This window comes from Erpetoichthys calabaricus, chromosome 10 (genome assembly GCF_900747795.2).
Source record: "Erpetoichthys calabaricus chromosome 10, fErpCal1.3, whole genome shotgun sequence".
Taxonomy (NCBI): domain Eukaryota; kingdom Metazoa; phylum Chordata; class Cladistia; order Polypteriformes; family Polypteridae; genus Erpetoichthys; species Erpetoichthys calabaricus.
Genome location: NC_041403.2, coordinates 167,933,855 through 167,957,970, shown reverse-complemented (window position 1 = coordinate 167,957,970; position 24,116 = coordinate 167,933,855). Strand labels below are relative to the sequence as shown.

General features: G+C 44.3%; 2 protein-coding genes across 4 annotated transcripts; one reads left to right on the top strand and one right to left on the bottom strand.

Annotated features, from left to right (window-relative positions):
* The first annotated feature begins 938 nt into the window (after positions 1–938).
* On the top strand, positions 939–15,140 carry trmt13 (tRNA methyltransferase 13 homolog). 3 transcript variants are annotated; one of them, XM_028812435.2, is made up of 11 exons: positions 939–1,079; positions 4,092–4,141; positions 4,976–5,042; positions 5,162–5,224; positions 5,307–5,376; positions 7,548–7,654; positions 9,880–10,047; positions 10,487–10,559; positions 10,649–10,723; positions 13,372–13,711; positions 14,479–15,140. In XM_028812435.2, exons 1-11 carry the CDS (start codon positions 945–947, stop codon positions 14,702–14,704), a joined length of 1,374 nt encoding a protein of 457 aa, XP_028668268.1. In that variant the 5' UTR covers positions 939–944; the 3' UTR covers positions 14,705–15,140. The 3 variants fall into 3 exon arrangements, with proteins under 3 accessions (XP_028668268.1, XP_051789005.1, XP_051789006.1); XM_051933045.1 differs by having other exon boundaries at positions 939–1,085; XM_051933046.1 differs by having other exon boundaries at positions 939–1,093.
* On the bottom strand, positions 14,643–22,454 carry lrrc39 (leucine rich repeat containing 39). Its single transcript, XM_028812437.2, has 9 exons — positions 22,260–22,454; positions 19,980–20,164; positions 19,370–19,475; positions 18,279–18,435; positions 16,050–16,186; positions 15,527–15,672; positions 15,273–15,425; positions 14,928–15,073; positions 14,643–14,787 (listed from the first exon to the last, which is right to left on the bottom strand). Exons 2-9 carry the CDS (start codon positions 20,114–20,116, stop codon positions 14,732–14,734), a joined length of 1,038 nt encoding a protein of 345 aa, XP_028668270.1. The 5' UTR covers positions 20,117–20,164; positions 22,260–22,454; the 3' UTR covers positions 14,643–14,731.
* Positions 22,455–24,116: the final 1,662 nt, after the last annotated feature.

Genomic DNA, 24,116 nt, shown 5'->3' with positions numbered 1-24,116 from the left:
TCTAGGTATAAATTTAAACTCATCTCCAAACTTTAATTATTGTTGCAATGTCAATCACCCATTCCCAGGGATTTAAATTATTGAAATTGTTGTAATTTCTATGCCACAAACCCTAATACATTATGCTCAGCTGTCTCTGATTGATTACAAGATCTACATACTTTAGGCTGCTCCTGTCCTGTCTTGAATATTGTATAATTTAATCTAGTATGCCCAATTCTGAGGTGTATTAATATAATTTCTTCTCTACTCGTTTTGCCCCCTATATCCATGGATCGAATTCCGCTTTGGATTCTATACATATATCTTCCTTTACCATCAGTGTCCCACTTTTTTGCCACATCTCTTCAATTTTCAACCTCTCCAGATTTTTAATTTCAGATTTACAAAATGTCACCTGTGTATCAATAGTCTCCTCGTCTAAACTGCCGTTGTTGGCAATAAAGTGATCACGCGCGCCCTCAAGCGGCATGAAGTCAAAAAAAAAAGTTCGTTCTATGTGCATGCTGGTTTGTGATGAACCTCTCAAAAACCTTCGATTTCGTCCACAACCACAGAAGTTTGTGTCTGGGTTGACTGTGCCTTGGCTCTCAATCTGTCGAAAACCTTTACGTTGAATACGCGCCTTCATCACTGCTGATAACTGCGCGCATCGTACAAACTGGACTGCGCACGGCTTGGGGAGGAACTGCGCAGTAGTGGGCGATACCAATTAAGAGGGAACGGATAATATTTATGTATTTATTTATTTATTTTGAAATACGCTCCATACGCGTGCACCATTTTAAAGAATACTTAATTCTATATAAGGTTTGATATCTTCCACGAAATGCGTTTTATTTTCTTCCCAATTGTATTCTCTAGTTTTTATTCTTACCACCCTCCCCCCGCCCACCCATTCTTTAAAATTCACTCAGCCCACGGCCACGCCGTTCCGTGCAAACATGGCGAAGCAAGTCGCGGACGGGGTGCACGCGCCCCTTCCTGGAAGATGCAGTTTTTACGTGGACAGAAAAAAACGTTTCTGCAAAATGATAGTTGCGCATGGGAAGACTGTCTGCGGAGAACACATGAGCGCCGTACGTGTGCGTCGGTATAGCGAGAATACGGAGTTGTCCTTTCCGGGGTTCTCAACCGTTTAGGACGGTGGTCCTCAAGTCCAGTACTAATGGGGTCGTTGTAGCTACAGGTCTTTGTCCTAACCAATTTCTTCTTTTAATTGTGCTCCATTCATAAAATGGAGCGAGCTGGTGTTTACCATTTTTATTTATTTATTTTTATTTTTTTGTACAAGTGCAGATATTGCATACTAGCTACGCTAAATGCTTACTGAATGAAACAAGGGTTTGTGTGTGTTAGATGGACTTTACTCATCTTGCTTTTTAATATTTTTTTTCTAGATATTCAAATCACTATGTATAGGTCCCGTTATTTAATTTTCCAGTCCAGTAAATGTTTCCACAGAAACATGGAGTTCTGCACAAAGCTTGCATGCAGTTTTTGACACCCTATCATCAGGGCCGACTTAACAGCATTATAGGCCCCCTGGCAAAGCAGTGCACTGGGGCCCCTACCTACACAACCAATCAGCAAGTCAAAATATACATAGACTAATGTGGGGCCCCCGGGCAACTGCCCAGCGTGCCCATGCGTTAAGATGGCCCTGTTTAACATCCCACCTCCATTCCAAAAAAGGACCCAAGAAGAGCGCGTGTGAATTTCATGCAGCTTTAAGTCGCCAGCATTAACCATTTCACCAAACCTCTCAAACATGTTAAATGAATGAAGCCATCGCCGAGTACCCCAGCAGTATGTCTCATCTCAACTTTTTATCTGCTTTTTCCTAGTGAGGGTTGTAAACATGTAATACACACAGTAAATTAGTAAAGTGTGTTATGTTCATAAGGAGAAGATACATGTGCAGAAGGAACACAGCCACCAGATAACGAAATGCCAAGCGTTTGCATTAAACTTGCCTTTTTGCATTTCCCTAAACCAGGGGTGTCAAACTCTCTTCCTGGAGGCCCACAATGGCTGCAGGTTTTCATTCTAACCATCTTCTTCATTAGTGACCACTTTTTGCTGCTACGTAACTTATTTTGCCTTACTTTTAATTAACTTGACTCGGGCCCCTGAGTTGTTTCTCTTTCCTTATTAGCAGCCAAACAATAATGAGACACAAAACAAGCCGCCACATGACCACCTCACCTCTGCCCACCACAGCATCTGAAAATAAAGAAAGGCGAAGGTCTCAGTAAGGTTGATCTCTCGGGTCACCAGAACATTTTGATGAAGTTCTTAGAAAAACCAGAAAATCAACAGTTTTGGAAATGTCTGCTGTGTCAGAATGAGAGCAGCAACAAGCCATTGAATGAAATAATGGGTTTAATTAACAGCAAGAATCAGCTTCTCATTAAGAACCTGGTTGCAGTGAAATTGGTTGGAGTTTGAAGCCCCAATTTAGATGGTCATCTGTTGGCTCGTTTCATGTCTCATTTCTGCAAAAACTGCATGCAAGCTTTGTGCAGAACTCCATGTTTCTGTGAAAACATTTACTGGACTGGAAAATTAAATAAAGGGACCTGTGCATAGTGGCTTGAATATTTAGAAAAAGAATATTAAAAAGCAAGATAAGTAAAGTCCATCCATTCTGTTTGTCTGTCATTTAATGAAAATAATCAATTCAGAGGACTGAATCCTTAAAAACAGGGCTATGAAAATGAAGGGAAAATGAGATAATTAGTGAAAACTGGTCACTGATTAGGAAACGGGTTAGAATGAAAATTTACAGCCCTCCAGGCCTGGAGTTCAACACCCCTGCTCTAAATTGTTAGGATTGAGGCCTCACTGTATGCTATGCTATTGTACACTTGTGTGTTTGACTTCTGATTGGGATTTTATTTATTTATTTATTGGGTTTGGCTGTTCCATGTGAAAATGTAAAGATTACTTCATATGCCCTTGTTGTACCAGGCTGAATCCTACAAATCCTAGCCATTCTTTCAAACATCATGGTGTCGCTCCCAAATCGGTTACCGTGGCTGTCATCTTTGAGGGTCTGTTCAGATTCTTACTCGAATGTCATTACAGCTGCATTACCACCCCTGTACTGGGTCCCTGTCCCTGTGTTCGTTACATTCAGAACTCTTATTCTCTCATTCAAAGCCGCCCATGGCACAGCCCGTCATTACATCTGTGACCTTGTCAGGCCGTTTGTTCCCTTGTGTTCTCTCTGCTCTGCTGACTCTTTCATCCTGCAGCAGTTCCAAACTGTGGTCCATTGGGTGGGAGCTTTACCTGCAGTGCTCGCTGGCTGTGGAGTGTCCTGCCAGTAGCCATCAGAGACACATTGATTTGACTTTTTCAAAAATAAACTTAAGACATACTTATTTAACAGAGATTTTAAGGTTTGCGTTTCTTTTATTTGGATTTTTGTCTGCCTATTTTTTTTTGTTGTATACTTATTTGTTAGATACTGGTTTTCATTTTGTTATTTGCTACTCCGTTTATACGTTTGTTATGCTTTTTGTAGGGGTTATGAAAACCTTGTGATAAAGTATTTCAGATTTCAATTTGTACATCTATAACAATATTTTGTATTTCATGCTTAGGGACTATGCAGTGAAGCTTGAATGGATGTTGTGAGCCACATATCATCTCGCAGGCTAAAGAGCAATGTACAAAATATACTGGCAAATTTTGCAACTGTGCCAAAGTTTAGAAATTTTTACTTGAGTAATATTTTTTTTGTGCCATGCAAGTTTACACTTAAAATGACTTGGATATTCTTAGATGTGAGCGTAAAGTATACTCAGAACTACTTGTTAGGACTCCTCAAAGACTGCAGAATCACGGCAGCATCAGAAGACACTCAGAATTATGTGGACTGTTAAATGTTGCTCAGTTAAAAGTTTGCAACGAGCAGAGGAGCCACCACTTGACGTTTTTTGCTCATGCGGAGCAGAGCGAGTCTATTGAAGCCGTGTGCATTGTGAACAGGAGAAGCCGCAGCCCTTCCCAGATGTTAAAGCTGGCAGGTCATACTTTGCTTTTTTGGATAATTGAGCTTTCCTTAATTTTTTATTTTCCAGAAAGAAGAAGGCGACAGAAAACGAATTCCGTGCCCATTAGATCCAAAACAGTAAGTATTGCAGCGTCACGGGGGTCCACTGGAGCCAATCCCAGCCAGCATAGGGCGCAAGGCAGGAACAAATCCCGGGCAGGGTGCCAGCCCACCACAGGGCGCACACACACACCAAGGATATAGCGGGTTGGACAATGACTGACTGACTGACAGTAAGTTTTAATAAATCATAATCTGCATTTAGAACTGTCTACAAATAACAGGAGAGGTTATGTATTTAAACAGAATTTACAAAGTACCAACACTCACCTTGAGGAAACAGTTACCATACAGTACATATTGAATATGGAGTCACAAATGTTTTTGCAGTTTAAAAAAAAAAAAAAAAAGTTCAGAGGACTGGACCACTTCTTCTTATACTTGTCATCCATTTATATTCGGACTCTTCTATTACAATACAAGCACACAATTGTTAACAGAGGTATGAACAAAATTCCACATCCCATCCGGTAAGGCACATTATCCACAGGTGATTTATAGGATGGTGGTATATTTTACCACCTCCTAGTGCCAAAATGAAGTTAGGGAGTTGTAGACAGATAGATACTTTATTAATCCCAAGGGGAAATTCACATCAGTGTGTGTGTGTTGCCTGTTCATATTATCTTTATCTTGGGCTTTTCACTAGAATTTCTTCATTTTTTTTTTCTTCTCAATGGAGCTCCATTATTTGCTTATACTGCACAAGTAGTTCTGATTGATTTTACCATCTCTGTCTCTCATGTGTGTCATATACTTGATTTCACTTTGTTCCAAAATACCCTGAAAGAAATGTGCTGCCTATGCTACCCAGTTAGGCACTGACTGCTTCTTTTCTCTCCCGTCCTGTAGCACGGTGTTTGAAGACAAACTTGAAAAGCATCTTAAGAAGTGTAATTCCCGGGTGAAGCCAAAACCCGTAAGCCATTTTTAAACATACTAATATTTACATGTTTTTCTCTCAGTCTTTCTGTTTTACATCCTCCTGTTTTTAATTTCAAAAAACGAGATTAGGTAATTTGAATGCTCATTCTACAGGTTTACTTCATTCAGGATATTAACGCAGGTCAGGAGGCCGATGCTGACGCTGATGTTAAGCAGGTCAGTTTACAAGTGCTGCCTCAGTTTGAGATCATAAAACAAGCTAAATAACACTAATGGGTGGCTATCAACATTTTTTCAGATTCCCTTGGCCTCGCGATCTAAGGAGGATCTGGCCTCTTTCATTAAAACGCTGAAGCAAGTGACGGCTGGTAGGTCACCACGTATAGTTAGTGGCCACTGGCCTGTGTTTCACATTTGTTTTGGAATTTCTGCTTCATATAAAGTTCAGCAAGTAGGCATTGAATGAATTCTCTGTATGCATTATTTTTTACTTCTTCTTTATCAAATTTCTTTAAGCTGATTAGGGTCTGATCCAAAAATCAGGATCTAAACTAGAGTGGGGTTTTCTGCCATCCGATATCCTTGGTAATGACAGGATGCCAATCCATAGGAGAAATGTATATTTTGAATCTTGTGTGTGTGTGTGTGTGTGTATATTAGACATACAGTATATAAATGAAAGCTGTGTGTGTATGGAGCAGTCTCTACCATCTCATAGATGGTTGTAGAATTTTTAACCATTCTCATTCTGTTGTAGTAAATAATTAAGGCACATACCTTTTTGTTTATTTTTATAAAACTAGTAAATTGGTGTAAATAGTATTATATGGAAAACAAGTAGATTAATTGGATATTTCAGCCCTGCTTGTAATGTGTACCAGGCAATTATTTAAAAAAAAATATATATTAATTCTAACTTTCCAATTATTCCTTTTCTTGTCAAATTAAAGAGTTGAACAAATTAAAAAAAAAATAGTAGTTTATTCATTAACTCTTATTTCTGAACAGAAGTATGTTTAGGATGGATAAACTTTAGTGACTAAACAAAACAAGTATGTATAGGAAAAAGTGCATAAAGTGACATTTCTGTAGATTCGAACTCTAGTTTTGCTCATTTTAATTAACTGGATTGACATTACTAGACTGTGGTGGGCTGGTGCCCTGCCCGGGATTGGTTCGTGCCTTGTGCCCTGTGTTGGCTAGGATTGGCTCCAGCAGACCCCCCGTGACCCTGTTGTTAGGATATAGCTGGATGAATATTGCTAGACCTCACTGTGACAGACTGATGCCCAGGCCTTAGCGCAGTTCTTTTAAAAGTTGGAAGTTATTTCCATTGTAAAATACTAGAAGCCCTGTGATTTTTTTTTTTTTTTTTTTGAGAAAAAATCGCTCAACTAAATTTTGCTTTACAGAGAATATGTTTTTATTTTTGTTGTACATACTGGCCTGGATTATTTTACTAGTAAAATTGCAGCCTTATGTAAGTAGTAACAGCAACAACATTTGTTTATATAGCACATTTTCATACAAAAAATGTAGCTCAAAGTGCTTTACATAATGAAGAAAAGAAAAATAACAGACAAAATAAGAAATTAAAATAAGACAACATTAGTTAACATAGAAAAGGTGTAAGGTCCGATGGCCAGGGTGGACAGAAAAAACAAAAAAAACTCCAGAAGGCTGGAGAAAAAAATAAAATCTTTAGTGGGCCACGAGACCACCCAGTCCCCTCTGGGCATTCTACCTAACATAAATGAAATAGTCCTCTTTGTATTTAGGGTTCTCACGGAAGGACTTGATGATGATGGTCATGCAGACTTCTGGCTTTTAATCCATCAATGTTGGAACATCACGGTGCTTTGAGTAGATGGTGGTGGCGCAGGCCGCCACCACAAAGAAACCGGAAAAAGAAACCGAAGAGAGAGTAGGAAAGTGAAGTTATGAGAAAGCCATGTTAAAATAATGTGTGTTCAGCAGTTTTTTAAAGTGCTCCACTGTGTTAGCCTGGCGAATTCCTATTGGCAGGCTATTCCAGATTTTAGGTGCATAACAGCAGAAGGCCGCCTCACCCTAGTACTAGTGGTTGTACAGTGTTAGCCATTTTGAATGTAGTGAGAAGTCAAACAAAATGACCCCTTTTATTGGCTAACTAAAAAGATTCCAATATGCAAGCTTTCACAGGGAACTCCAGTTTCTGTATTCCATCTTGCCTGAAGAAAGGGCCCGAGTTGCCTTGAAATCTTGCATATTGTAATCTTTTTAGTTAGCCAATTAAAGGGGTCATTTTGCTTGACTTCTCACTACAGCTTTATGTAAGAAAAGTGGTCAAGTAATGGACACATTGGATTTTTATTAATGTTGTGTTGTCTCCTGTTTTTTATTTGTGTTAATCATCACGGGATAACTCGGGTCATTCATGGTCTATATTAGAATAAATACATGTTAAGAGTCTGTCTCTGATGTTGAAGGGTTGCATTTAAATTATTGTTACAAATTCCAAGTTAACTTTTTTTTTTTTTTTCATCCCAAACATCTTCAGGATTAAATTGTGACTATGCAGACCAGACACTGTCCCACCCTGCTTTACAAGAAGCATTAAGTGATAACAAGAATGGAGATTCTGCTATTAAGCACTTAAAGCAGCAGGTATGCCCACCGACACCCTGCCTTGACATTTGAGCCTTTGTATATAATCTGGAGGGCTGGATGGCCCAGAATGCAGAACTACGACATGTTGAAAAGAAGCGGCGGAGTAGTGGCTTGACAGTAGTCCCATTATCTCTGTGCAGTGTATTTCAGAAACTACACCTCAAATTGCTTAGTATTTCTTTTAAAACTTTTACTCTATTCTGGTCAGAGCACACCAGAGTTCCAGGTTTTCCTTTTTAGTTTGATTTTTTTCCATTCTGTGAGTTTAATCTGTGCATTATCTGTGAAAACACCAAGATGTTTAAAATTAAGCTGAACTCCACATTTCTTTATTTTCATTTATTTTGCCAGTCTTCATATGGCATCTTTCACAAGTACTAAGCAAGTCTCAGTAGCAGTTTTAATTACAATGAAATACAATAGAAAAGGCTAGAAAAGCAGGAAATGGTCTGGCATTAAGGTAAGAACCCTTATGAAGCTATAAACTAGTAGATTATTTAAATAAAAGCAAAGTTAGCATTAACAAAGGTAAAGAACCACACTGAAAAGAAGGTAGGAGACAACATTGAATCTGATGTGTCTGATGAAGACCACACAGGCAAAATGTGGCGTTTCTTACCTTTTCTTCGTGGGATTTACCTTTGCAGATGCACACAGACGCAGCTCTTCACTAACTCCAAAGTTGGTACTGTAGGCTCAGTTTTGTCAGAATTAGTAACATTAATAACGTGTGTTGTTGCTTTGCCAAAAAGACAAACAAAGGCAGTTCCAGCATAAATTAACCTATCATGTTAGCACTGAGCTAAAGGTGCCTGAACCACAGACAGGATACCAATTTGTCGTAAATTGCACTCAAAGAAACACCAACAAGCATCGTGTCTCAATAACCTAACATGCCAGTCTGTGGAGTGTTGAGTGCAAACCAGAGTACCCGGAGAAAACCCACACAGGTGTGGCAGAGAAGTCACAGACTCTGTATGGACCACGACTATCCCAGGAATCCTGCTCATGTTCTTGGAGTTATGTGGCACCATTGCCAACAAGCAAGACAAGCTTATAGGGTCATTATTGTATTACATTATTTCTTTCGTGTGCTAATCTGAATACAACATGTTGCTCTTCTCCGGTGCTATGATTAGTGAGTATAACAGAGTTATGTTGAAACTTCAGTCTCCCTTATTAGAATGCAGTTTACAATATTATCCACCATTGGGAGATGTATTCATTTAGCAGATTTTGAAAGATGATTACAGAACAGCAATAATGAAAGTAAATATTCACATTGACCACTCAAGCCTAACAAATTGTTAAAGGAGCTGTGGAACTTTCCAGGTTCATATTATAATAATTTACACAACAGGCAAAGAAATAGAAAAAGAAGTAGACATTTAACATAAACTTGTAGAGTTGAAGAGGGACCAGAGCCTGTCCAGACAGCACTGGGCACAAGGTAGGAAAACAGCCATGCACAAAGCCCTGTCCACCACATGGCACCCTCATCACCACACTGACATTGGGCTGATTTAGAATCGGCAGTCATCCCTACATGCTCATCTTAATTGAAAATGGGCATCAACTGGACATGACATTTTTGACCCCAGGATGCTGGGGCCTTAGGAGACAGCAACATTAATTACTGTGCCATATAAGAAGAATGTTCTCCAGTATAAAACTACCGGGAAGGAAGTCACAACAATTGCTTTCCTTTTGCTAAGCGCCACCCTGCCACTGAAACACAGCAGCCCAAAATTACAAACTTTATCTTCAAGTCGGTTTAAAAGCAGTTACCTCAGTTTACTCGGGTTGCCCATTTGCCCCAGAATTGCTTGCTAATTTAATTTCATAGCTTTTCCAAAATGGTTCACTTTATGTGCTTCACACCTTTTTACTGATGTTGCAGCACATTTCATTTCACTGTTTTTTAATTGCCTGGGCTGGATTCATAGTACCCACTGTTATTGTCAAACCCATTTATTGTAAACGGACCAGGACTACCACTACTTTCAATGTGGTTTGACAAGATTATTAATGTGAAATTAAAAAGCATGTCCTCCTGGTAGATAGCTGACTGGTTTCTGGCATGCTTCCTGTTAAGCTGCTTGTCTTTATTAGGGAGCTTTCTGGTTTTGGTTTTAATGGCCCATGATATCATCTATTGAAAAATGGTGGACACACTGCTATTACTGTGTAGTGCTAAGCTCTGTCACCCTCCTCTCCCTCAGGCATCGCTTCTTGGAAACATGGACCGCTTGGGACTACTGGGTCCAAATAGGTGTTTTGTGGAATTTGGAGCTGGAAGAGGAAAGCTGTCCCATTGGGTGGACATTGCTTTGAGGGACGTTAGTAATGTTCACTTTCTTCTAGTGGAAAGGGCCACCACCCGGTTCAAGGTACAAGTTGCACATGTTATTTTTAATTTATTTATTTATTGTTTTACGTATTGTGTTGCCATCAAGCAGTGGGGATGACAAATATGTTGAAGGTGGAAAAAGGAAATATTTTTGGTAATTATTTTGCATTTCAGACATGTTCAGCTCTTACATTTTGATTGCTAGATATTCAAGTTCTGACTTTGAAGTGGAACGACACTGAAAGAGAACAAGGGTCATGCAGGACCTCTTGTGTGACTACAGTTTTTTTAGGTGGTCAAAGCCCTGGGTCACTCTTCAAGTTTGGAGACTGCCATTGGGTCATTGTGAGCCCTTAACTCTTCCTTGGTTAGCAACTTGTGTTCTGGTATCTGGTTGTCGATGTCCCTGAATGACGCCAAGCTGGTGTGTGCCCACTGGCCACAGCTGCATTTTGGGTTAGCTGTTTTCTCTCTTGCAGGTGGATGGAAAGCATCAGGGCAGCACTTCGGTGTTTGAGAGGCTGCAGGTGGACATTCAGCACCTTTGTTTAGGTAAGCATTGAGTGGAGGAGGACGGCCTGCTGATTTGCAGCACAACTTCTAGTGAAGTCCCCACAACGGCTTCTCTTTTTGTATTTCAGCTAAAGTTCCCCTACTCATGAAAGAGCATCTTCCCGTGATTGGAATTGGGAAGCACCTATGTGGCGCTGCTACAGGTTGGTTGGTTGGTTGGTTTGTTTATTAGTTTTTCTTAATTCTGAAACACTTAGTGTTTTTTTTTGATGATTTTTTGAGATGAGGTGTTCTGAAATTCCTTTTGAAATCAATCGGTTGAGGTCATTTTGGATAAAATACTGGATATTCAAAAGTAACATAAGTTTATCTACATCTTCTTTCGGCTGCTCCCGTTAGGGGTTGCCACAGCGGATCAGCTTTTTCCATCTCTTCCTGTCTTCTCCACCTTGTTCTGTTACACCCATCACCTGCATGTCCTCTCTCAACACATCCATAAACCTTCTCTTAGGCCTTTCTCTTCTCCTCTTCCCTGGCAGCTCTATCCCTAGCATCCTTCTCCCAATATACTTAGCATCTCTCCTCTGGTTACAATGGTTACCAGAATGTGCAGGACGGTTTATGCAGTTCTTTTGTTGCTGAAAGGCTCACAGTAGATATCATTTATTAGAGGGAGCGTCGGGTCCCAAAAATAACTGGAATTGAAAAAAAACAATTGCTTTCATAATTTTTACTCACTGAAACTTTAGTCTCCTTCAAGTCCTCTCCCTGTGAATGAATGCATGCATCCCAACGGTTTTCCCACTGGTGGAAACATGTTTGGAATCGCTGAAGAGGAACATTGTGCAAGACCTGCAGCAATTTTTTTTTTTCTTTGACTTCCTCCACGGTATAAAAATGCTTTCCTTTGAGTTTGTTTTCATACGGGGGATCAAGAAAAAGTCGTATGGAGCAAAGATCAGGCGAATAGAGAAGGTGGCAAGAACTCCAAGACACACAAGTCAATTCAGAAAACTCTTCAGTAGTCCAACGATGATCTTCGTGAACTGCATTGCGAACCTTTTTGTCATTCCTAATTGTGGAGGGTCAGCCAGATCTTGGTTGGTTTTCGAGTGACATTTCCCCTCGTTTGAAATGTGAAAACCACTCGTCGACTTGTTTGACTTAAAGCTTCATCTTTAAAAGCCGTTTCAAACATCACTAGAGTTTCAGCAGCTGTTTTCCCCCAACAGGAAACAAAGTTGAATGCAGACTCGCTGTTCTTTGTGATAGGGAGTACTTTGAAGGAGACTTAAGGTTTCAGTAAGTAAAAATTATTGAATTAATTATTTATTTTTTTCCCCAATTCCGGTTATTTTCGGGTACCCCCTCGTATGTGCAACACTGGCTTCCAAGTGCAGCACACGTTCCTCCCTTTCTTGATGGCCAGAGCCGTTCAATTCTAAAGGGTGACACCACGCATAGCAACCCGTTCAGCTGACATCTCACCGACTCCTTCTGCAGTCCAGTTGTATTCAAGTTCACAGATGACACCGCAGTGATTGGACGCATCACTGGTGGGGATGAGGCGGCCTACAGGAGGGAGGTGGACAGTATGGCGTCATGGTGTGAGGATAGCAACCTCGCCCTCAACACAGGCAAGATGAAGGAGATGATAGTGGACATGAGGAAGGAGAGGAGGCCTCATCGGCCACTGTTCATCTGAGGGCTTGAAGTGGAGAAGGTGAGCAGCATTAAATACCTGGGCGTTTACGTCAGTGAGGACCTCACTTGGACACTTAAGACCACACAGCTGGTCAAGAGGGCTCAGCAGCGTCTGTACTTTCTGAGGATGCTGAGGAAGTTTGGTATGTCGACTAAGAGCCTCGGCAACTTTTTACAGCTGCATTGTTGAGAGCATCTTGACCAGCTGCATGACCTTGTGGTACGGCAACACTACTGCTATGGACCGCAAACGCCTGCAGAGAGTGGTGAAGACCCCACTGCCCTCTCTGCAGAGCATCTACAACTGCAGAGTCTGAAGGAGAACTGCCTCGACTCACCCTCAAAACGAACTGTTCACACTTCTACCCTCAGGCAGGACGTCCAGGCTAAAGAACTCTTTCTTTCCCAAGGCCGTTAAACTCCAGTCAGTTATTTAGGAGTCTATCACCGGGGTGCACCTCATTCTATCAACCTGACACAACTGTATTTGACATGTCCATCACACACTACCTGCACATTACACTTTATACTTATGTTCTGTTTTTATACTTTATGCTGCCTCTGTTACTTATTATCTATCTGCTACTTATTATTTATGTTTATCTTTAGACGTTGGTTTTGGCATTTGGTGTGGACAGCAAAGAAAGAATTTCATTGTACAGGCAAACGTGTTTCCTTACTGTGCACGACAATAAACTTTGAACTTGAACTTGAAGGGTCATCACACCAGCAGACAGGAGTGTGACCAGCATTAGTGGAGATCTTCAATAGCCATATATCATCTTAAACTGTATTGATATGCAGAAATTCCACAATTGTAGTGGCAAGACAGTGTTGGGAGTGTTGTCACAAACTGATCACTTTGTATAAAGTGTTGTCACAAAATGTTTGAGTGAAAATATGGACAACGGAATGAAACCAAGCAGCTGACACGCACACATGCGGATAGTGTACCTAAGCAGGACCGGACCTCTGAGTACACAGTGAAATCTTGATATGCAGTAGCAGCAGAAACGAAGCACACGTGGTGGTTGATCATCTGCTGGGGTGAAAAGATCGGGTTTGTGTTCAACTGCAGCTTGCTGCTGGGTAATGCATATGAAGTCCTAGCTGTCAAAGTCATGCCCTGTGTTGCTGTCGCCCACAGATCTTGCCCTGAGATGCCTGTTGAGAGACTGCCACGTCGCAGCTGGAGAACCATCTCCAAAGCGCACAAGGTGGGACTGTGGCTGCACCAATCCCCCCAGCCCCGCCAAGCAGCCAGAGCTGTGCATTTCTGGGGTTGCCATAGCCCTGTGCTGCCATCACCGATGTGACTGGAAACACTACGTCGGCCAGGAATTCTTCAAGTCTCAAGGACTGGGAGCGGAGGAGTTTGGAGTTTTCCAACGCATGTCCAGCTGGGCCACTTGTGGCATGAGGGGCCAGGCGGAGGAATTTGAGGAGCATGACCAAGACGAGGAGAATGCCCTGCGGGATGTGGAGGGGTGAGTACCTGACAGAGCAGACTGTTGAATGTAGGTCCACAATAAAATGAACATTTGTGACAAATGAATGTTTAATGGGGGCACCAAAACAAATTGAGTCACTACAAGGTTTTTGCCCCCCATAAAACCATTAACACCACTCATGAAGCAGCCATGGCCGGTCTTGCATTATAAATCAATTAATTGTTGAAGCGTCTTATGGGATGATAAAGTAGTGCATGGATTAAGATTCGCCTCTCCATCACTATAGCCTTCCCATTGTGCAGATGCCAATGTATGGTGGATTCTACAACAGACTCCTTTGGGCTGTCCTCTTTGCCACCACTTGTATCCCATCTGAAAAGGTGCACTTGTGTTAAAAACCTTGAGGCTCCCACTGTGAACCTCCATTCAGCCACTGCCGCTCACTTTTGGGATCCCATGACACCTGGAGAAAGCCAGTTATGCCCCAGCTGCAGTTGACATGGCAGATGTGCTTCTGACACTCGGAATGTCCATATAGAAGGCCACCTCACTTTGACTCCACCAGAGGGGGTCCAGAAAGCAAGAGTTTAGAAGTCAAAAAGCTCACAGTAGTACCACTAGTATCGGTAGTGACCCCACAATTCAGATGACCACCTATCAGTATTTTGTGTGACACTCCTGATACCAAGAGAAGAATTAAAAGATTTGTTTTGCAGAAAGTCCTCATGACCCCCTTTCCAGTTCCCTCTCCATGGATGGTATGATTGCCTAAACATTTAAAGAGTGTTGTGTGTCTTGTCTAGGATTTTGACACCAAGTGAGCGGGAGCATCTGGGCCGCCTCTGCAAGTTGCTCATCGACCAGGGCCGGGTCCAGTACCTGCGGGAGAGGGGCTATGATGCCAGTCTGATGTACTATACTAGCCCGGCGGTGTCACTGGAGAACGTCGTGCTCACAGCAGTGCCAATCAGGGGGCAGGAGGCTGCTGCAGTACTCGCAGCTGATAAGACAAACCTGGGCGTAATCTGAAGGACAGTCCTCTATCCTGTGGCGTCGTCAGCAGGAACACGGAGGCAAGTCGCTGTCGTGCTGGGAACTTGGTGGTCTGCTTTCTAAAAAATACAAGATTGGAGTTGAATTAGTGTTACAGCACGGCTCTGTTTAGAGGTCTAAACGCTCAGCATCCATCATCGGGAAGGGCAGTGGCCAGTGAGAACACACATAAAGGGTACGTAGGCGCAACGCTGCCCACCTCTGCGTCTGGACTCCTGGATGTATGCCAGCATGAAGTCTCTTCCATACATCTCCCTGTCGTCCTCTTCCTCCTCCTCCTCTTCTTTCTCTTCCCATGGAAGGCTTACCTGAATTTTCAGAGGATTGTCTCTGAAGTTTACAAACCTGTAAGTGTAAGCACATGATCTGTCCAATTAGACTCGATGGGACCTTACCACCTTATGGTGTGTTGTTGTTGGTCAGTTACAATAAAGCTTTGTGTCGCTTGTTTGTGAAACCAAAACAATGTGTGTCCTTGGAACACAAGCTGCCTCCCCACAAGGCACTTGCCATTCTGATTGAGTGTACCACTTGTGGCCTGTACCTCAGATTGTCCATCTTCTCCATGCAGGTGGGGATGTCTTGCAGTTTGTTGCCGCTCAGGACGAGTGTGCCGAGGTTTGCCATTTCGCTCACACTTTCGGGAAGGCAGCGGATCTCGTTCCGCTGCAGCCACAGGGTGTGAAGATTTTTCATCCTGTAGTTTCCAGACAATAATGGTGTCACTTCAAGAGCTACCTTGAAGTGCATTAATAACCTGGTCTTAAGGTACTGTGGTCAGGGTGGGTGGCCGCTTACCTGTGAATGTCATGTGGCAGCTCTTGGATCTTGTTGCCTCCCATATCGAGCCACTCGAGGGCTGGCATGTTGAGCAGAGCTTCAGGGATGGCAGTGAACTGGTTAATGGACAGGTCCAGGTGCTGGAGGTTCCTCAGCTGACCTAACTTGAAATGGAAGCAGAGGTGGCACCTGAATTCAACCCATAAACCAGACTGGTGGTCACAGTGGAATGAGGGGGGATAATAATTACAGGAAGGGTAACTGGGAGAATTACACCAGCCTCTGTGACAATTGTGATGACACTGGTACTGGTGTGCAGATCATTGGTTCAGATCCAGCCTTTCAAGCGTGGTGTCACTTGTTGGGGTTGTGGTAGGCCAAGGCCCCCTCATCATTGGTGGCCATAGTTTACCAGCTCATTTTAGCAGACCCCAGAAACCTCTCGGCTGGAGTTCCTACTTTTCTGGCTTGCTGACTCCATGCCTGGCTCTGTCCAATGATGTTGCCCATGTGCCCCACAACATAACGTGTGCCAATTTACCTGCAGTGGTAGACGACTCAAATCTTGGTTCACCGCCAGCTCCAGCTTCTCCAGGCTCTGACAGCCCGCCAGTTCTTCTGGGACGTCCTGTAGCCGGTTGTAGCTGAGCAGGAGCTCCTGTAGTCTGGTGAGATGCCCTGTTGGGTCATGCAAAGCAAATTGAGGGTCAGTGTTAGGCTGGGGGTCTGCTTAACGCTACACGACGCGGGCGCGTGAGGGACACTGGTGCACTGACTATACCCGGAGTGTGTACTTTTAAGTAAATCTGGAGGATTCCACCAGGTGGCAGTGTGAGAAATCATCACGGTGAGAAGACGACGCTCAGTTGTCAATTAAAAGATGTTACAAAAATTCTGATGTTGTTGCGATGGTGTGAAAAAAAAAACGTTATGTGAGACCTTCAGTGGTATCGGATCGTTACGATGGGGAATATGCGACGCTTGTATTGCCTGTGAGAGAAATGGATGAAGAAAAGCACCACAACGACATTCACATGTCGGCAGTTAAGTTTGATTTGCTTCACCACATCAGACATCGAAACCTGCAAACTGATCCACTTGGAGCCGCAATGCGGCCCACCGTCACATGTTGATAGTAAACAACGTCGCGTACCAAAGCCTGCACACACACACACACACACACACCCGCCACCCACATTTTTTGCCGGTACTGCAACTTGCACACGCGTCGCGTTAATTTCTGATGACATGGTCAGCAGATGCGTCTAAAGAATGCTGGGAATGCATGGCAGCCATGATGCGTGCGCCTGAACGTTCTGAGCGGCCGTATGGAACTGAAAACTTCTAGTGCTTATGTTCATTTCTGTTTAATCACTCTTGTGATGTCGCTGAGGCACCGTTTTATAAATTTTGTCATCACTGTTCCGGATGTCCCTAATGGGTGTGGCCAAGTTTAGCACGGTTGCCAGCTCTGTCGTGATGTCGTTACGTCTTCTCTATTTAAGCGGGTGGTGCAGTGTTCCTGGCAACCAAATTTTGGATTAAAATTACAAATCAGCTCTTGGTTGGTATCGTTAAGTTATTTATGGAAAAGATGAAAGGGTCCAATAGAGCCTGGCAGAGGACCTCCAGCAGCAGACCACCCTGCTGTGGCGCCATTCAGGGCCCTGTGGCTGGAGGTGGAAGTGTCTTGGTGTGTTTTGTGTCTCAGAATTTCGAGTTCATGTCCAGCTATTTCCTGGTTTGGTCATCTGCGTTTAGCGAGGTCATTCTTCACCCGTCATCGACGTTCTTCGGTTTGTCCTTCATCTGTCATCTCCACTTCTGAATCCTTCAGCTTTCCTTTCTTTTTCAAATTAAACTTCCCACTGCTCATAACAGTCATGGAGTGAAAGCAGAGGTGACAGTTGGGTCTGGGATTCACCGTCTGTGTCCTCGTCCACCACTGGCCACACTGCAGTGATGGTCAGCTGTTTGTCCTGCGCTGGGAGGGTCTCCCGTCCACAAGTGTTCACTGAGGGGCTCCCCATCAGGTTATGAGTGTTGAGGGTCTTCCTATTTAGAAGGGGGGGGGTAACCCTAACCCTAACCCTAACCCTCCACCTTCCCAAAAAGCAGTGGATGGTGCAAACTCCAAGAAAGTCATGCAAGTCGATGCCCCAGAAAGTTCTCCTCAGCCATTCGGAGTGAAGCGGGTTATAATAGGAGGAGTAAACAGGAGCGGAGCGGAGACCAGGTGTGTGATTGGCCTACCCAGAATTCACAGATCAGCTCTTTAACTACCCAGCCCACACACCACCACAGCCTACTGACCCCATACTGGGAGAACTGGCGCAAATCAGCTAGCAGATCTACCAGGCTGTCACAGTAAGTGGACCACAAGGCCCCAGAGTGCCACTTAGGCTGGCAGATTTCCCCTTCACCTGGAACACACAAGAGCCTGGCACTCGTATGTTAAAGGGCCAAGGCTCCCGCTAAGATGCCTAGCCTGACTATACTGATATGGTGGTTAGCCACATCAGTTGGGTGCCCACTATAAATCCCAGTAGAGGGGGGGTGGGGGGTGTGACCAAGTCCCCCGCTGCCTCCGTCACGTTTCCAAATCTTGTCTTTGTGTGGTCGGTAACTGGGCCCCTTGGTGTCCCACATATGTCCCTGGCTCAGTGTCCTTGTGTGGGGTGGTGAACTGAGTCCCCTCCCCTGATGCCCACCGGCCTCTCCTAAACCCCCTCCCTATTTTCCGTGACTGTGGGTGGTACACTGAACTGACCTATTTCAGGGGGGACCTCGGCAATGCAGTTTCTGGATAAGTTGAGCACCAGGAGGTTCTCAAAGTGGCCAATGAATGAGGGAACCCTCTGCAGGCCCGTCCTGTGCAGGTGCCACTCTTGCAGGTTGGTTAGTTGTACCATTGCAGCTGGAAGAACCTGTGGCCAAGGGATGCAAAAAAAGGACATTAGGACTTGGACTCTCACCTGGTTCAATTACTAAAGTTGCCATTTTGTCACTTTGATACCCCCAGATTTTCACTGGCTGATTTTTGGACATGTGATGGCTAGTGGATCAATTTGGATCAAGTCTGGTGGTCATCGAGTTGATCCTTGAATTACAAGCTCATTGAGTAATCTCTGCAGGTCAAAGGTCATTTATGTCAGGGGCATCAAGGTCTGGGCTAGAGACACATATCGGCATCACTCCTGAGCTGCATTTAGGCCAAGGACACTGGGTCATGGCGCCACCTAGTGCTGCCCGCTGTCCCTGCAGCCTTGTTCATAATATGAAGGTGGTGAGCCCAATGCGTACCCCAAGGCTCCCTGCTGCCCCCAAATCTTCATTGGAAACCGGGACAGAGGGGGGCAGGCCTGACAAAGCCAGTTCCTCTGCAATTCCAACAGGTGGCGCTGCTTAAAGCTCTGAGAAGTGTAACCTGATGGTGGAAGCACCATAGGAACTAAAGAGAACTGGTGGGCTTAAATTTGGGGGTATCACTGATGAATGAGGGAGTCTATGAGGGAATCCCTGAAGATGGTCCAGGGGCAAAGACAAATGTGAGAGCGGTACTGTCATTCATGGGGTGGGCCGGGGGTCACTCTGATTTGTGTGAGGACATCAAGGTGACAATCAGCTAATATTCAAAGGTGTGTTAAGGACAGGAGGGTCAACCAGGGGGCACTTGGGTTTACATCAGTGACCCTAAAGGGACTAAGGCTGAGTGTCCCTGGTGGCATATTGTGCCAGTTACTTCACTGGGCAGAAAAAAGAAACTATGATCTTTAGATTGGAGTGCCATTCATCTGGCACTTAACAAAGAGGTGACCATGGTGCCCACCCTGGCCAAGACTGTGGCCGCCCACCGCATACCTTCCATTCCTCTTTTTCAATTCTCAGGATCACCCGGCCCTCTTCGTTTAAAATCTTCTCCTTCAGCCTGGCCAGAATTATTCTATCTTCCCAGACATGTGCCAACCTGTGGAAACAAAAGTAAACCACAAGGCATGCCCTCCTTTTTAGTGCCAACCTTATCATTGAACAATAGGAGGCTCAGTCAGGTTAGGGGAAGAAATGCTTTTCAATATTTTGGGGAGGTGCAGTTCTCATTTTCACCAGTAGAGGGCACAGGAGAGACCCCTGCTGGCCAAAAGGTGAGTGAGCTGGAGGTTCAAGTCAACAGACTATGAAGGGCCTGCATTTGGGGTTAAGTTGGCACATTTAGTGTTTAATAAATTGATGCCATCATTTGTATTTATAATGAATTTTATCAGATCAACGCTGGGGTGCCACCGGGCACAGATGTCCGTCAGCCTTTGTGTTGCACCTTAGAAATCTCTAAAGTCTGGGTCCGGTTTATGTCTGGCACGATTGTCACTGGGCACTAACAGCCACCCCCAGGGCTCTTTGAATTGTTGCGAATGAACTTTAGAATTTCCCAACCTCATCCTGGGTCACATCTCGCCCTGCCAGGTGGGCTCACCTGCTGACCACTGCCCGCTCCCTGATGCTCTTCTCTTTCTGCAGTTCCTCTTTGTGCTTCCTGATCCTTCCCTCCCAGAGGACTTTAATGGAGGCCACAGAGCCCAGACACACTGCCACGTCAGCACTCAGCTCCATTCTTGCCTGGTTGGCGATGTGTTCTTCATCACCGGACCGCTGGGGACTCTGGGGAAACGGAATGAGGAGCAGTGTTAACCTGAGGGGGACGTCGTTACGCTTCTTCGTTTAGTCTCAGCACTCGATACGAACATGAATTTAAACAAGGTTGTTAAAGGCGCTATAAAATGAGCTTCCAATATGAGCGCAAGTGAGGAGATTCTGAGTGCGCCAGCTCCACACACACACACACAGCGACTGGGGCAGGACTTGAACCCGGGACAGTGGAAGTGTCAGCTACAACTGTGAACGGCCAGGTCACTTGAGACCCACCTGACGACTTTCACTAACCTCAGATCTGCTTGCCCAGCACAGGGCTGTTATTTGAACAGGAAATGCACCAATTCAGCGATTTTGACAATAAAAATGATCAAAATTATTGGAATCATACAGAAAACAAATTTATAGCACAGAGCAGTGGACAAATTTACGTTGTTATCATAATTCGTTTTTTTTTCATGGTGCTTCCCCTGACCACACATCCCAGCACAGGGTACAAGGCAGGAACCCACCCTGAAAGGGACGCCAAACCACTTCAGGGCACATTTGATAGAACTTTAGTTCTAACTCCTTGGAATGTGAGAATAAAATGTAGACCGGGAGAACATGGCAGGTCCATGCAGGTTAGGATGGGATTTGTACCCAGGAGTCTAAAACAGTCAGGCAACTTCTGTGCCACTCACGACTGACCTGTCGTCTTTCATCCACCCCTCCAGCTTCACACCTGCTTAGCCCATTGTGAGCTGTTGTTTGAACCCAGGACTCCAACGCCATAGGGCAGACGCAGTGACTTATGTGCCACTCGGGACCAACATGTCACCATCCAGCCAATTTATCACCCACTTGCCAACTTCAAGGCTGCAATGAGCCAATCCTAGCAGCACTGGGTACAAGGCAGGAGCCAACCTTGGATAGGGGCACACACTTGTTGGCACTGCCTGTCAGCAGGTCAGCTACCCTGATGATTTTTATTTTAAATTTCATTTATCGCCTCCTGATATCACACGGCCATTACTTTTTATTGCTGTAGTCTAATTTCATATCATTTGCCTGATTTCATTTTTTATTAGTGTTAATAGTTTTAACTAAATTCAGTAATAAAAGCTGCTATTCGTTCTCTATTAATATTATTTTTATGGTATGCCAGTTTATTTTCCTTGCCGTTAAGAGTTTTCTGTTTGTAATTTATCCTCAAAACGTGATTAATATAGCGCCTTTCAACAATCTCGGGGGCTTTACTGAATTTCTGTGATGGCAGGGCTGGCGAACTGAGTGGCTCACGTGGTGCGTCACGGCTGATGTCTGCCATTGTCACCTTCACATTCTGTATGGCGCCTTATTCATCCAGTTTGGGGGGAGGGGGACTGGGGGGCAAAGCGTTAGTGATGACAAATGAAAGGGCATACTTGTGCTTCAATATAGCGCCTCTCATACTGAACACAGCAGACCTTTCTACAGATGTTAACTGCTGAGCAAAAGCCGGTGATTTGGGGTCAAAGGGGGGCTTTTTCACCAAGGCGCTATATAGATGCCATGCCATGTAAATATGTCTAGTTAAGCAGGTTCACCCAGAAAGTCTCCTGGGTTTTTAAGGTTTGCCACTTCTCAGACTTTATTGAATATAGCGCCTTTTCATTGTACTTTATTGCCCATATTTCTGTTTTACGACCAGGGACTTGTAGTAGTGATGAATGAACCAGAAACCGTTACATTGAAGTGGACTCTCTTGGCCACTAGAGGGCGACACTGTCTTTTTTTTTTTTTAATAAAGGTGACCTCGCTTGGGCGAACGGGCACAGCGGTTACGACTGCAGACCCCCACTTATTGGGGGTCATTGATCAAAAACAGGAGAATCACGGCGAGGGGGGGGAAGGCGTCCACGGTGGGATCCTGCTTTACGGCCGAGGCTCACCGCGACTCGGAATCGGTTAGGGTGGGCACAGCAATAACAAGCTGAGGCGGAATACAATGGACTTTATAGCGCCTTCTGTTAAAACTGTAATTAAGGACTCGAGCAATATGACGGGCGGCCCTGCGACTCGTGCAGCGCTGTATCGCGGAGGACAACAAAAGCGAGAAGAAGCCAAAGAGGAGCCTTCTTACCGAACTCGTCCTGCGCTTAGCACGCTGGCCCGACCGTCATTCTTCACTTCGGACGTACGACGAGCCTGTGGTGTGGTGACATGTAACGCGACACCCCCATGTGGCTAATTTTAACCCGTGAGACGGCTAGAAAGAAATGTTGCCATCAGGTGACCGACATTCCCAAATGTGTCGCTCCTCCGCAATGACGACGTGAGCGCAAAGTCAACCTCGAAAGATGTTGGCGGATCCCGCAGGCACGAAGACCACCATTCCGTCATAGCAGCAAACTGAATAAAAAAAAAAGTTACCGACTATTTTGGTGGCTAAACCAGGACCCCCACCCCGTGTGGGCCGCCTTTCGTTTATTGAGTTTTCCAAATTTATTGGTCAACGTGCACTGCTGTTGTAGCGCATCACGGTGATCAGCAGAGGGCAGCAGCAGCCAACAAGTGAAGTCCTCCGCACACCCGCGCTGGTATAAAAACGCGCAGCGCGTCACGTGACTGTCAGCCTCGCGGCAGCTTCTCGGCCCTCCTCGCGATGTCTCGTCAGTTTTACAGGATCTCTCAATGGAACGCGTTGTTATTTTGCATCAAAGAATGGGAGTTGAGGGGGCTGACTTGGAGTTTTGAGTGCCCTGATATGCTTGATTTATATGGGTTGGGGGGTAAGGGGGGGTCAAAGTGAGAGATGCTGAGCCTGAACCTCTGGATGGCGAGGATGTCACACCTGCTGATCTCGCTGGAGGAGGATTGCAGGTTACACGACCTCACGAACACCGGGGAGGACAAATTCACCGACTTTCCAGCACCACTTCATATTAAAAAATTGAATAAAACGTGTAAGTAAAATAATTAAGTGAAGGGCGGCATAGCGATGCAGCTCTGATTCTGAACTAACTGGCCCGGAGTTTGGGCCAATGGGCCGTGGACTCGTGCCCACTTCGCGTGCATTGCTGCCATTTCAGGCTCCTGCTGCTTTAGCTGATGTCACGTTACACGACTACTAGTTGGAGGGGACATCAACCTCGGCGACTACGGCTGTTGATCAAGGTTTCCATTGTGAAGTCCTCAGATAATGAGATCAACAAACCAAAAAAGCTGGGGAGTAGGTGTACCAGCCTTCCAGTTCACTATAGTGTCCAGTAGAGGGCGCTAGAAAAATGTTTTTTTTTAATTAAACAAATCAAAATAACATAGCAAGTCAAATAGTATATAGTAGCTAAACTGCTACAATAAAAATAACCAAAATGTCTTTTTCAATAAAGCACAAGGGACTGTTGTTCAAGTGTAGTCTTGTGTCCAGTAGTGGGCACTAACAAACTGCCCAGTTTAATAAATTGCATAGCACTTTGCACACTTAGGGTGGAGCACCGTGTCCAGAAGACACTGACAGGCTACCTGGCACACATGTAGGTTCAAATCCCACTGTGTAGCCTTCGAGGAAGTCATTTCACCTGCATGTGCTCAAACTGGAAAAAGAAATGTACTGTCTATACAGTGCCTTTCATGTCTACCTATGGTATAAGCAATGTGGCATAGTAATTAAGGCCATTATAGACGATGTGACTCTGAGCAAGCCACTTCATCTGCCTGTGCTCCAATTGGAAAAAAAAGGGAAATTAACCTTGTTATTAATGTAGTGCCTTTCACATCCAACCATCCATCTATTATATAGTGCCTTTCATATATGGTATAGGCAATGTGCCATAGAGGTTAAGGCTTTGTACTTCAGACCCTGAGATTGTGGGTCTAAATCCTGCTACTAATACTATGTGGCTACAAATAAGTGACTTCCCCTTCCTGTTCCAACTAGAAAAGGAAATAACCATCCCTACTTTGTATAGTGCCTTTCATATCTGTGGTTTAGACAATA